Consider the following 13836-nt stretch of genomic DNA (forward strand, 5'->3'; position numbering starts at 1 on the left):
ACTTTCGTCTGATATTTTAATACTACATAAATATAGTTCAGGTGAATGTTTTTTCAAATGCATGAGAACAGAGATATGTATCTTTCTCATCTGCTCAAAGGGAAACTTGAAGAGTTGTGTAATGTTTTGGATTTCCAGCAGAGCTGCTTTTTGCTCGCTGATGCCCCCCTGTGGCTTAAAGAAAAACTCCCGCGTGGGAGCTTCTGTAGTGACACCAAGGTTAGTGATTAACCTTGCGCTTCCAGTCTCTGAGGACAGACACAGAAACGTCGGACGGCACTTTCCCCGAGGAATGCTGCCGCTCAGCCGCCACATCCTCCAACCACCATGGGCGAGAGCAACCACTGTCTGCGGGAAGGGGCTTTAACCGTGGAAGACGACGTAACGGTGACGTTTCACAAAGTTGTCAGCCATGAAAACCAGAGTCGCCTCTATAACGACCGGGAGGAAGACGATCCTGACGGTGAGGACCAAGCAGAGGAGACAGTTCATCTGAGGAGGAACTGTCTTAAAGATGCTGAAGAGGAGCAGGAGGCGCGCGGGAGCGAACATTCCCTGCTGTGTCTACCGGCTTTCTGCGTGACAGACAAGAAGACCGCATCTTCCGGAGAGGAAAAAACACCTGAGGGTAGGTTCACTCCTAAACTTTACCCCAATCTTACTAAATAAGATTTACTTTTTAAATAAGATGCAGAGTTTGGAATGAAAAACGACCAATCAATGACTTCCTGCGTAGCTTTACGTTATACAACTGAGCGTTGCGTCATTTATTAATGACGGCGGATATATCACGTGCTCTAATAGGCCGAGCACTTTGCAATTTTGTTGTATATATCTTTCAACAGGTGCCTATTGCTATTTAACGTTGGAATATTTTATATATATATATATATACATATATATATATATATATATATATATATATATATATATATATATATATATATATATATATATATATATATATATATATATATATATATATATATATATATTATATTATTTTTATTTTTATTTTTTCTTAAACTCTAACACTTTTATCTGTTATCAGAACGTTTTCCACTTCAGTAGCGTTTTCTCTCTCCTTCATTAGTCATGGTTGATAAAACAGCAGCTGGTTGCTAAGCATAGGGGCCCTCCTGCTGTAAACCTTCTTAATTTTCCATCATCCCTAAAGAGGATGGAAGTATGGAAGCCCGTTTATGTCACTATCATTATCGTCTTCAGGGGCACCGCCAGGAATTTTGGGGCCCAATGAAAAAATCCCCCACACCCCCCAGAAATTTTTTTTTATATAAGCTTTAAAACTGCTATAAAGATGCACTGAAGAAAAAAAATAAATTTTTAATGCAACTTTTTTTGTAAGATTTAAAAAAAAAACAAAAAAAAAAATTTGGGTGAAAAAGTTAAACATACATTAACTATAAAACCTTACATTAAAAATCATTGTCTCAAAATAATAACAGCTTAAAGCTTAAAAAAATAAGAAAATAGGTTTTGGATTGTGAAAATGTTATTTCTTTTAGTAAAGAACTGATTATTTTTATGCTGGCACTGAGAACTTACTTTTCATTAATTTATACGTGTAATGACAAAACATGTATTTTTGGTGTTTCTGCTTCAGGCTGCTCATGAGATGATAAAGATTTATAGACGTCTTTTAAAGGTTGTGATTTAATCTGAATATAAAAATCTAAACATTTTTATTAAATCTAAACAGATTCTAATACTATGTGTTCATGCATTATTTCCCTGTTTACTGCTCGAAACATGAGGGAGAAAACAAGGATAATTTATTTCACTGCTAGATTTTTAAAATATATCAGGGAATATCTTTTCTTCTTCTTTTGGGCCCCCCGCTCAGTCAAGGGCCCTTGGAATCTTCCTAACTCCACTCCCATCCACCCCACCCCAACCCCACCCGACCGTCTTCCACCCTTACAACATTCTGAATTTGTTTTTGCCCTTTTTTTTGTGTGTGTAAATTGTTTTTTGTAAATGTTTGAATCTAAATGAATCATGTTATATACCTAATTTTGTTTCTTAATACACGACAATTCTTTTTTTAACTCTTCTTTTTTAACATTGGGCAACCAACAAAACCACACCATACTGTAGGTTTTGACTTAAGGGTCTCATAATTAACTTTTCAGTCATAATAATAACACAGTTGTAATAATATGTGTCAAAATTGAATACTCATATTTATGAGTTACCTAAGTCACGAATATGGGCTAGCTATCCAATGACATGTAGCTCAAGTTTGTATTAGTTTTCGTAATAATTGAGCCAGTGTTATAGTTTTAATTTGGTGGCTATGCTGAATCATAGTTTTATTTTATGAGGTGCCCCCAGGGACATAAATCAGATTTAACTTGCATATACACATATTAAATTACACTCTTCCATATAATATACTGAAAACCTCACACAAACACTAGTAAAAAGCTCTAAGTAGTGAGAACTGTTCATATAAACTGGTGAAAAGCTTTACCTTTCATACACACTACTAGAAAGCTTTCATATACACTATTAAAAAGCTCTCATATACACTACTAGAACGCTCTCATATACACTATTAGAAAGCTCTCATATACACTATTAGAAAGCTCTCATACCGTATACACTACTAGAACGCTCTCATATACACTATTAGAAAGCTTTCATATACACTGCTAGAACGCTCTCATATACACTATTAGAAAGCTCTCATATACACTATTAGAACACTCTCATATACACTATTAGAACGCTCTCATATACACTATTAGAATGCTCTCTTATACACTACTAGAACGCTCTCATATACACTATTAGAAAGCTCTCATATACACTATTAGAAAGCTCTCATACCGTATACACTATTAGAACGCTCTCATATACACTATTAGAAAGCTTTCATATACACTGCTAGAACGCTCTCATATACACTATTAGAAAGCTCTCATATACACTATTAGAACACTCTCATATACACTATTAGAACGCTCTCATATACACTATTAGAATGCTCTCTTATACACTATTAGAACGCTCTCATATACACTATTAGAACGCTCTCATATACACTATTAGAACGCTCTCATATACACTATTAGAAAGCTCTCATATACACTATTAGAAAGCTCTCATATACACTATTAGAACGCTCTCATATACACTATTAGAAAGCTCTCATATACACTACTAGAACGCTCTCATACACGCTACTAGAAAGCTCTCATACACACAACTAGAACGCTCTCATACACACTACTAGAACGCTCTCATATACACTACTAGAACGCTCTCATATACATTACTAGAACGCTCTCATATACACTACTAGAAAGCTTTCATACATACTACTGAAAAGCTATTAGCGGATTTCAGTTGAAACGGAAGGTGTTTCAGTGAAACAGGAAGGACCGTCATTACACCGGAAGTTGTTTTAAACGGAGGTCATTCTGGCTAGCTCCGTACATTTTGTGCTATCTCCGGCCGAAATTGTATCAAATAAAATTATTGATTCATGCTCAGCTATCCGCTAAACAACTCACAGAAGCATGGGTATTACTCGACTTTATTTTTTATGTTTTTGCTTCAACAGAGATCCTTTTCCGGTGTTGTGCGAAATTCTGTTCCCATCGGAAATCTGTTCCACCTGTGTCGGGAGCGCGCCGCGCATTGCAGCCACATAAGCGGATCTGATCATTTCCCAGGCCTTTCGGATCATTTCTTGGTTAAAAAAAAAGTCGTAAAATTATACAAGGTTGAGACATTTAGTTTAATCAGCCGCTGTTGTTTACAAAATTGTAAAATAAAAAAAATAAATGCGGTTTTCTTATGCTGTTTTGTGTTGTTATTTTAAACGCCAAGAGAATCAGTCTCTTTCCAAGTTTTTTCACTTCAGCCTGACAGAAATAAAAGTCAAGTCACCAAATACCAAATTTGTATGTATAATTTTTTATTACTGATATAAGATGATGGGAAGTGCCTGATAGCAGTTCTATAATATGGAAACAAATTAATTTAGCTGCAAATCTTAAACTGTGTTTATTCCTCTCTTCATCAACAACAAACCATCTGGATTCGGTGATATTTGAGCAATGTTTGCCTAAATTAAAGGAGGGGGACCATATATTTTAGCTTTCTAATAGTGTGTATGAAAGCTTTCCAGTAGTGTGTTTGAGAGCTTTCTAGTAGTGTATATGAGAGCGTTCTAGTAGTGTGTATGAGAGCTTTCTAGTAGTGTATATGAGAGCGTTCTAGTAGTGTATATGAGAGCGTTCTAGTAGTGTATATGAGAGCTTTCTAGTAGCATGTATGAGAGCGTTCTAGTAGTGTATATGAGAGCGTTCTAGCAGTGTATATGAGAGCTTTCTAGTAGCATGTATGAGAGCTTTCTAGTAGCGTGTATGAGAGCGTTCTAGTAGTGTATATGAGAGCGTTCTAGCAGTGTATATGAGAGCGTTCTAGCAGTGTATATGAGAGCTTTCTAGTAGTGTATATGAGTGCATTCTAGTAGTGTATATGAGAGCTTTCTAATAGTGTATATGAGAGCGTTCTAATAGTGTATATGAGAGTGTTCTAATAGTGTATATGAGAGCTTTCTAGCAGTGTATATGAGAGCTTTCTAATAGTGTATATGAGAGCGTTCTAGTAGTGTATATGAGAGCTTTTTAATAGTGTATATGAAAGCTTTCTAGTAGTGTGTATGAAAGGTAAAGCTTTTCACCAGTTTATATGAACAGTTCTCACTACTTTGTATGAGAGCTTTTGAGTAGATTATATAAGAGGTAAATGTTTTCACTAGTTTATGTGAGAGCTTTTTACTAGTGTTTGTGTGAGGTTTTCAGTATATTATATGGAAGAGTGTAATTTAATATGTGTATATGCAAGTTAATTCTGATTTATGTCCCTGGGGGCACCTCATATTATTTTTGCTCTCTGTAAATATGAGCTATTAGATCAGATAGTATAATCGAAGTAAAGAGGATGACAAGGCAAAATTGTGAAAGTGTAAATACCAATAATAAGATACTTTTTGTATCGACATGTAAAATATTCTATATTAATACTTTAAATTAAAAAAGTTTCCATAGTGCATGAATAATTAGGACTGGGCAATATGGCCTTAAAGCTATAGAGGACCATCTTTTATTTCCGGGTGGATCATCAAAATAAGTGGTTCTCCTAATTGTCAGTCATTCTGGTGATATTTTTACGTAAGGCTGTCCTACGTGCTCATCTCTAGTTAGCTATTTTTTTCTGCGAGTGGTGAGCTACGGTTTCAGACAGTCATTAAAGCTCACCTTTCTCACCGCGGTTCTTTAAAAATTGCCGAGGGTCGTAAGTGCCCACAGTCCCTGAATGCAATAGCTAGAAATAAGTTGTTCAGCTGCTGTATCCAGCTTCTAACCATACTTTATACCCTTTTTTTTTTTTTTTTTTTTTTTAGGTCTAATTTTTTTTTTTTTCCCAAATCTTTTGTTTAAGTTTACATTTTTTTAACAAACTTTATGGCCTCAATTTAGCTCCATATTTTTATATTCAATTTTTTTAGTAACTAATGAAAAAAAAACTCGAATTACTTGCGAATTACAGTTTAGCTAACCCCCAGCTTTTTACAAGTATTCACCAGTATTTTCACAATTCAATTTCTATACTGAGCTTCAGTTCTTTGAGGTTGAAAAACCTCCTTGTTATTATTCTAATCTTAAACTTCCTCCACAGATACTATGTTGGGCTCTGTCTGGGCCTCTTAAAGTATTAAGTAATCCAAGAAAGCAGAAAAACACTGTGATATTAAAGTATTTCATTAAAGCTGAATCTGTCCAAATAATTTTGTGCTAAATTGTAACTTATAAGATTCCAAGTCACAGTTTAAACATGACAAAAGTTTTAAGTTTTCTATTCTCAACCAGCTAAATTATCATCTCTTCTTTTCTTTTTTCTTTTTTTATCAAACTGGCATAAATAGGCTTCCATACATGACTCTGCACTTTCACAGCAACAAGATTAGAGCTCTTTATTCCAGCCCCACGGCTTTTATTCCACTCATAAAAAGCACATTGTTAAGAATGAAGACATAGAGCTCGTACCGCATGCTGCAGAGCCAAGCTGACTGGGTTTTGTTTATTCAGCTTCGGGAAGGAAGAACCTGATTATAAAAGAGGGCTTTCCCCATTCCTGTTTCCTTGTTTTAATGAGAGCTGCTTTTTACCTTTGATTATTAATGCATTTTAATTATTTTTAATCTCCTTTAGGCTATAACAAAGACACACTAATTTAGAAGTGTGGTCTGTGTTTTTAGAGTTATACCAGAACCTTTGATTAAAGAAATCCTGTGATCTGTTTTCGTTCTTTAAACCACAAATCAGGTGAATAACAAAAAAATACAACTAATTAAAAAGGGATTTCTTCCAGCAAAGTTCTGACATTTTGTGTGTGGTCAAAGTATTTTTAGAGGTTAAAATAACTGTTAGACATTTAAAATTTTATTAAACTTGTGACAATTTAAAGTCACGTTAGTTTCTTCAATTTTTTTGATATAAAGAAAAAAAAACTTTGTTCGGAGTAGAACAAACATAAACTATTTCTTTTCTTTAAGACTAGACATCTACAGATGTAGAGGAACATCTGTCATATCAGTTAAGAGTTGATATTTAAAGGTATAATAGAGGATCCTCTTTTTCCGGGTGGATCATCAAAATAAGTGGTCCTCCTAATTGTCAATCATCCTGGTGATATGTTTACGTGAGGCCGTCCCACGTGCTCGCCCCCATTTTCACTTAAAAGGTGGTGAGTCTGACATAGTGGAAAATTTGCTAATCTTTTGGAAAGTTAGCTTATATGAGAGATGCAAACAGCAACTTTTAAACAGAGCGTGCACGAGGAGAAATGGGCTCGTGCACGCTCTCGCACACTTTTTGTAAGCCTTCCCTCTTGGAAGCGGGGGCAGGGTTGTGCATATGCATTTTGTTTTAAGTGGAGAGGGTGAGTCTTTTAAAGAATTCCCAAAAAATCCTCCACAATACCTTAAATACAATGGAGAGACGGACAGTTAGAGTGAATGCCATACATCTAGGATCACATTAGATTCTAGATGATAAACACAATCCATGGTTTAACATTCTGCAAAGGAGGATGTGCTGTTTTGTTTTTTTGTTCTTTTTTTTTTCTTCAGATGAGTAGCAAGTAGACGCCGAAACCACATTCTGCAGACTTTGCAACACTGCTGCATTGTTTTGTAATGTTCAACTCTGTCATGTTTTTTTAAGCTATGTTTTGAGTATTTGAAGTGTCCAGTGAGCAAAGAAAAAAAGAAAAGAAAAAAGGTGAACTCTCATCAAAAGAAAAGCAAGAACAAAGAAAAATGGCTGTTTATTCCCAGAATGAAATTCAATCTCTGCAAACATATCAGTTTGTTGCTCACCAGGAAGCTTGTACAAACATTTCCCCACAGTGTTTGTTTGACGGATCTTTGGTTTCTTCCGAAGAGCTCAGAAGAACACACAGAACCCTTTCTGCCATATTCTATTTAAAATAAAGCATTTTAAAAACCATATATGAAACATTCATTACCTCTTTACCTCTTCTTCCTAGGCCCAGAGAAACCAAAGAGATGTCCTGGTCTGGGTTTATTCTATGCCTTCCTGTCCACTGTATTCTTCTCCATCATCGCCCTGCTGGTGAAAACCATCCAGGGAGTCCATGCCATAGAGATCAGCGCCATACGCTGCTTCTTCCAGATGCTTTTTGTCATACCGTTACTCATCTACCACAAGTAAGCAGAACTCCTACTCTTTGCTTTTAGGAAAACATGGGAGAGATGTGTTACCTAAATGCAGGACAATCTCAGTTTTTACTTTGAATCTTTTTTTTTTGTACTGATATGATATTAATATCAAAAATCGGTCAGATTTCAGTCAGTTAATGAAAATATATCAACCTTCACCTAATATCTACATTATAAACAAACTGATAGAAAAACTCTGCTTCTGTTTAAAATTTGTCTAACCTATTGATTAATAACAAGTGGGTCAGTTGAATAATATAACTTGATCAAGACTGTTTTTAAAATCCCACACATCTAAGCAATCGATAAAAGCATGTATGATATCTTGATATAATGTTATCAGTCAGACTCAAAGCTGCTAAAATTTATATTGAAAATGAAAAATTGTACCAGGACATTTCTGCCTACATTAGTTTAGTGAATTAAAGTTCATTAAAATATGCATGTCCCTTCAATTAGTTTATGTTTACCTCCTCAAAGGAGGTGTGCTTTGCTGGTTTGTAAAGTTACAACCACAGTGGTATGGCACTTTAAATAAACTTGAAAAAAACTTGCCATTGGTTTCTTTTTAGTATCATTTACTTGAATGAGCGTAGATAAAATCTGACCGGAGTGTAGGGACAACAGCAAATATGTGGAAGAACTGCTCAGACCAGCTGAGACCAAAACTGATTAGATTTCTAGTCCTGCTGGAAGGTGAACATTCTTTTTTCTTTTACCAGAAAAGATAAGCATATCGCTTAAAGAGACCAAAACGGAACTTTTTCAAGCGATATGCTCATCTTTTCTGGTAAAAAAAAAAAAAAAATTTGACCTTCCAGCAGGACTGTAATCGTGATTAATCAATTATTGAAATAATCGTCAACAAATTTAGTAATCGATTAATCATTAAATGGAGTATAGAGTCAGTAAAAAAAGCTTTTAGCTGACAGAGCAACCCACTAAGAGCAGCGATTATATCAAAATTGTAAAAGATTATGTAAACATTTTGCATTTAAGATAAAAAAACAAACAACTTTCTCTTCTGTCAGTATGTTCAGTCAGAACTCCTCAAGTGGAAACATTTTAGTTGCACCTGGTTTAATTTATAAAACAATCTTCTTTAAGGAGCCTTTGGTGGTTCTATAGTAATCGATTATTAGAGAAATTAATTGACAAATGAATCAATTTGCAAAATAATCATTGGCTGCAGCCCTAAGCCAGAGCTGCATTTACCCACTTTAAGCCAGTATCTAAAAGAAGCTCAGGATCTTTTAAAAAACATTAACGCTGACTTTGACAGACTACTACTCTGTCTGCACAGTACATTCTAGGTGCAGAAGTCTACAAAATGTCATTAAGGTTTCATGATGACAATAAAAATTCTTGATCTAGATTCTAATTCAGTCTGACTGACTAAAAGTTACTTTGCCAAGAAGAACAAGCAAAGCTGTCGCTGTACCCTCATTGAATGCTTTGTGCTGCTTTATCACATCACATGCCTGCTGAATAAAGTATGTTTATAATGTGAAACAATTTATATAAGCTGAAAAGCTGTAAATACTTTTGCAAGGGAGTGAATCTAATTATAAATGATTGATAAAAAAAAAGAAATGTAATTAAAAAGACTTTCTCTCATCCTTTTTAATCATCCAATTCTTTCATTTCCTACATTTGCCTTTATTCATCCTTTATAACCATCTTTTACTAACCTCTATTAGTGTCATATTTCCATCCATGCATCTCAGTCACACCTGCTCCCTAACATTCGGCCATCTTCATGGTGCATCTACTCCTCCAGGATAGGATTCCTCGGTCCCAGAGATAAACGAATCTATTTGGTGCTTCGGGGTTTCCTCGGTTCTAACGCCATGATCCTGCTCTACTATGCAGTTCAGCAGATGCCGCTGGCAGATGCCACCGTCATTATGTTCAGGTGAGTGCTGATAAAACCTAACTGCATTCCAATTATTTTCAAAATTTATAAAAGTTATTTAAAAAAATGATTTTCTGCTTTTGTTTCTCTTTATCTATCCATGAAATTCTTGCAAATGATCACATAAGCAATCCAGTCTTTACCTCGCTCCTGGCTTGGATCTTCCTCAAAGAGAAATGTACAATCTGGGACTGTTTGTTCACTGCCTTCACCCTCACCGGAGTCATCCTCATCGCTCGGCCGCCGTTCCTATTCGGCGATCATCCCAGCGGCATCGAAGGCAACTACACAAACCACGTCAAGGGAACCATAGCTGCCTTTGGAGGTGACAAAATGAATAATTAGTTTAAATTCTTTTTGTACTTGTTTGAAGCAAAGTTCTGATCTGGGTCATCTCCTCTCCGGAAAGCTCAAATGCCTTTTTTTTTAAGTCACTTTTATAATCATTGGCACAAACATTAGCATGAGACATTTGCTCGGTTTAAAAAAAAGTAGACTTGTATTTAATTTGCCTCCAAGTTTTTTTCACTTCCAAATGCTTCGACAAATGTTCCAGTTAAACGATCTCATTAAAAGTTTTCTTCTGGCTCTCAGGTCCTGATTAATTTTCCTTTTGATTCACACAGATGGGTTACATCGCATCTCAAATGACTTCAGAGCAATTAAGCGTGGGATCTGTTTTCAGTTTCTTTGCTTCCTTTTTCCCTTTTGAGAGAAATCCTGCATTCAAACCAAAAACACCAGAGTGGCATTGTAGGATAAAGACCTATTATGTTTACTAAAATAGGGCTTCTGTGCTTATGCTTGTCTCAATGGGAGACTCGGTATTTGTACTTCACCTGATTTTTGTATTTTTTCTGGAAGTGTAGCCATGTGTAGCTCAGTCAGCAGCTGGTTGTTACAGTTCTATATGGTTTATGGTGGAATAGAGTAGTTCAAATACAGCTGGGATATTCAACGTTTTCAGCTAACATGTTTAAATCATTTTTTGCTCGAAAAAATTGTTAGATATTGAGATCACCTTCTAATCTCTGCTTATTTTAAGGCTCCTCTCATAAGGAGTTCATTTAGGGAATAAGGGGAGTGTCTTGCATGACCAGCATGGATCCAGACAATGGTAGCCTACTGCTACAGGCTAACCATGGAGAGTTCCAGAGCTTCCTTGAAAGCCCCGTTTCTAAAATAACAGCTTTCCGTTTATCTACATTATTGGCTCTAGTGTCTCTTATCTTATTCTTGAAATACCCTTTAGATTATTTATGGGCTTTAGATCAGGAGAGTTTACTTGCCAAATAAACACATGGCCATTACAGGTGTTTGTGTTTTTGATACTAAAAATGCTGCTACAAATGAGCAACAGTTCAGACTCTTATCTTTGTCGTCTGTGATTTAGGAACGTTTTTACACAAGTAAAGTATCACACTTTTTCCTTCCACTTAACTCTCTGTTAACATACTTAGCAAGCATTTATTCTTTGATTGTTTAGCCATAAAAACACTTTTCTTCTATATTATGGATCATCACACAGGTGGCTATGATATATCCATTTATTGTGATGCTTCTATATAGAAAGAGTTGTGAGATTGAATTTTCTTTGGAATTTAGTTTTCTATGGAATATAATAATAATAATTATCATTTCTCTCGTGCTCATTGCTTCTACCTTTTTTAGGTGCAGTTGGAGCTGCTTTCACTTTTGTTGTCCTGCGAAAGATGGGGAAGAGCGTCCATTACTACCTCTCCGTGTGGTACTACGCTGTGATCGGCCTTATCGAGTGCATCATCTCAGTATCCATCCTCGGTGAGTGGAAACTCCCGTTCTGTGGCAAAGATCGTTGGATGCTGATGCTGATTGCTGCTCTTGGCATCGCTGGCCAGACCTTCCTGACAAAGGCGTTGCAGATCGAGAAGGCCGGACCCGTGTCGCTGATGCGGACGGTGGACGTGGTGCTGGCCTTCTTCTTCCAGTTCGTTTTCTTTAATCGTGCGCCAACCTGGTGGAGCCTCGGCGGGGCGCTGTGCGTCGTGTTGAGCACCAGTGGAGTAGCGCTTAGGAAGTGGTATATCAACACTCGCAAGAGCTGAAAGAAGAAATAGACGCATTGCTAACAGGCAGAAGTTTGTTTACACTCATCATGGACACATATTGCATATTAATTGGAGTTTTTGATCATGGTTTTGAAAAATCACTTGAAAATCACATCTAGACTAGAATTTGGGGAATAATCCTGAACTTATGGTGGACATTCTCAAATCCACAATTGGTTAAAATTCTCCATACAGGCTCCAATTTACGCACAGACAAGCATTTATTTAAACAAAGTATCTCTTAGTAAATGACAACAACATCTCAGTTAAGTTTATCGTTTGGTGTCATTTAAAGGAGCAGTCCACTTCCTGGTTCCTGAGGCAATCATATGAGAGCTCCCAAGGTTGCCAAATAAGAGCGCTGAATTTGGTACTTTATGCTAGCAAAAAGAGCAACAGTGCAAAAATGGAAGCTAGTAAGAAAAGCCAAGTAGAAATAGTCTCAATAACACCTTAGAAACCTCACCATCCTTTAAATGTATTTGACCAACAGCTTACTGGCTGAAACATCTTCACTCATCATCTTGAATTTATTTTAATTTATTTGTCTCTCTTAACTTGGCAACATGCATGAAACTTTCTGAAGGGGAGGAGGGAGAATTTCTGTTTAGGATGTTCTGATTTAAACAAAGAGGTGTCATTATTACTTTTACTCCTTAAACGTTAAACCTATGTGTTTTATATCATTGAACCCTTTGAGCATTCGGTTATGTCAAAGTATCAAAACTCTCGCTGCCGATGTTGATTAATTCAGAACAAGTTCTGTTTCTTTAATCCTGTTTCAGTAATGCAGTAGTTTCTATTTCCTTTTGGAGGAAAACAACCCCACGGCATGATGCTGCCACCACCATGCTTAACAGTTTATATTACGTCTTTAGGCCGTGATTCCTCCAATTATTCCTCTTCTCATTGTTGACAAATAGGTACAGCTTTGTCTCCTATAGGTTTACATTTTAAGGACAGAAAAAAATCGGCCTTTGCCATGAAGGTGTTGATTTCTTTCTTGGTGATGTGAAACCAGCTGGACTGTGGACTGTAATTTTAATATCACAACTCCTTCAATTTTTATGGCCTTCAGCTGTAGTTCCTGGTTTGTTTGTTTTTTAACAAACTAACTCATTTGATTAAGAGGTTAAAATTTGGGGAAAGTGGTTAAAACTTTCATAGAATTGGAAATTCAACTTCAATATAGTTCACAGCAAACACCCAAACTGATTTTTGAGTGGATAACCCTGGCTTGCATTCAAATTTTGGAATAACCCAGACATTTTCCCTTTTATAAATGTATGAATTGTGCCTTAAAGCCTTAGAACCAACCAGAAATTGCTAAAAGTTTTGTTTCCAATTCTTCTTAAAAAAAAAAAAAAAAAAGGAATGGCTAAAAACCATAATTTAAAAAACCCAAATTATTGTCATTCCTTCAGTAACATATTCCAAGTTTATTTATAAAGCACTTAAAAACAAATATAGAGGCCAAAGTGCTGTACAGATACAAGCAAGATAAAATGTAAGGTTCAAACAAGGTTATAAAGCCGACATAAAACAACAAAAGATCAACATGAAACCAACACCCATGTATTAAAAGCCCAGAAGCAGAGCTGGATGATAAATTCAATACCAATATACAACACCATATAATTTTATTCAATAATGGTAATATGGCATTACCGATATTTCAACATTACAATCCATGATTACATTTATTAATTTACAAACACCAAATATCTGTCATAAGTTTGCACAGCATATCAACCACAATAAAGAAATATATGGTTCAGCCGTTCCCAGGAGGAAGAGATATTTAAAACTGTTGAGGAAGGATGCCAGAGTTCAGGGTCTGCTACAGAGAAGGCTTGGTCCCATGTAAGCTTGGGCTTGGTTCTAGAGAGATACAAGAGCAAATGTCAGCTGGCCTAAGAGAAGGGAGACACATTGGGCTGTAAAAGCTCTGAGATATAGAGCAAGGTGAGGCTTTAGAATAGCTGAAGGAATCTAAAATGGATGTAAAGCCACTCTGGATGAATGAAAACCAGTGAAATGTCCTCAAATTTATT

General features: G+C 36.0%; 1 protein-coding gene across 1 annotated transcript; it reads left to right on the forward strand.

Annotated features, from left to right (window-relative positions):
* Positions 1-166: 166 nt before the first annotated feature.
* Positions 167-13153, forward strand: slc35g1 (solute carrier family 35 member G1). Its single transcript, XM_038280598.1, has 5 exons — positions 167-628; positions 7588-7768; positions 9561-9695; positions 9824-10020; positions 11367-13153. The coding sequence occupies exons 1-5, from the start codon at positions 328-330 to the stop codon at positions 11777-11779; spliced, it is 1227 nt and encodes a 408-aa protein (XP_038136526.1). The 5' UTR covers positions 167-327; the 3' UTR covers positions 11780-13153.
* The last annotated feature ends 683 nt before the right edge of the window (positions 13154-13836 follow it).

This window comes from Cyprinodon tularosa, unplaced genomic scaffold (assembly GCF_016077235.1).
Source record: "Cyprinodon tularosa strain WSP-4 unplaced genomic scaffold, ASM1607723v1 ctg161, whole genome shotgun sequence".
Taxonomy (NCBI): domain Eukaryota; kingdom Metazoa; phylum Chordata; class Actinopteri; order Cyprinodontiformes; family Cyprinodontidae; genus Cyprinodon; species Cyprinodon tularosa.

Bases quoted from the DNA above. Each gene is read 5' to 3' on its own strand.
- slc35g1 (XM_038280598.1), top strand. From the start codon at position 328: ATGGGCGAGAGCAACCACTGTCTGCGGGAAGGGGCTTTAACCGTGGAA. The intron at 629-7,587 runs GTAGGTTCACTC...TCTTCTTCCTAG, and splicing joins AGAGGAAAAAACACCTGAGG to GCCCAGAGAAACCAAAGAGA. The intron at 10,021-11,366 runs GTGACAAAATGA...TACCTTTTTTAG, and splicing joins AACCATAGCTGCCTTTGGAG to GTGCAGTTGGAGCTGCTTTC.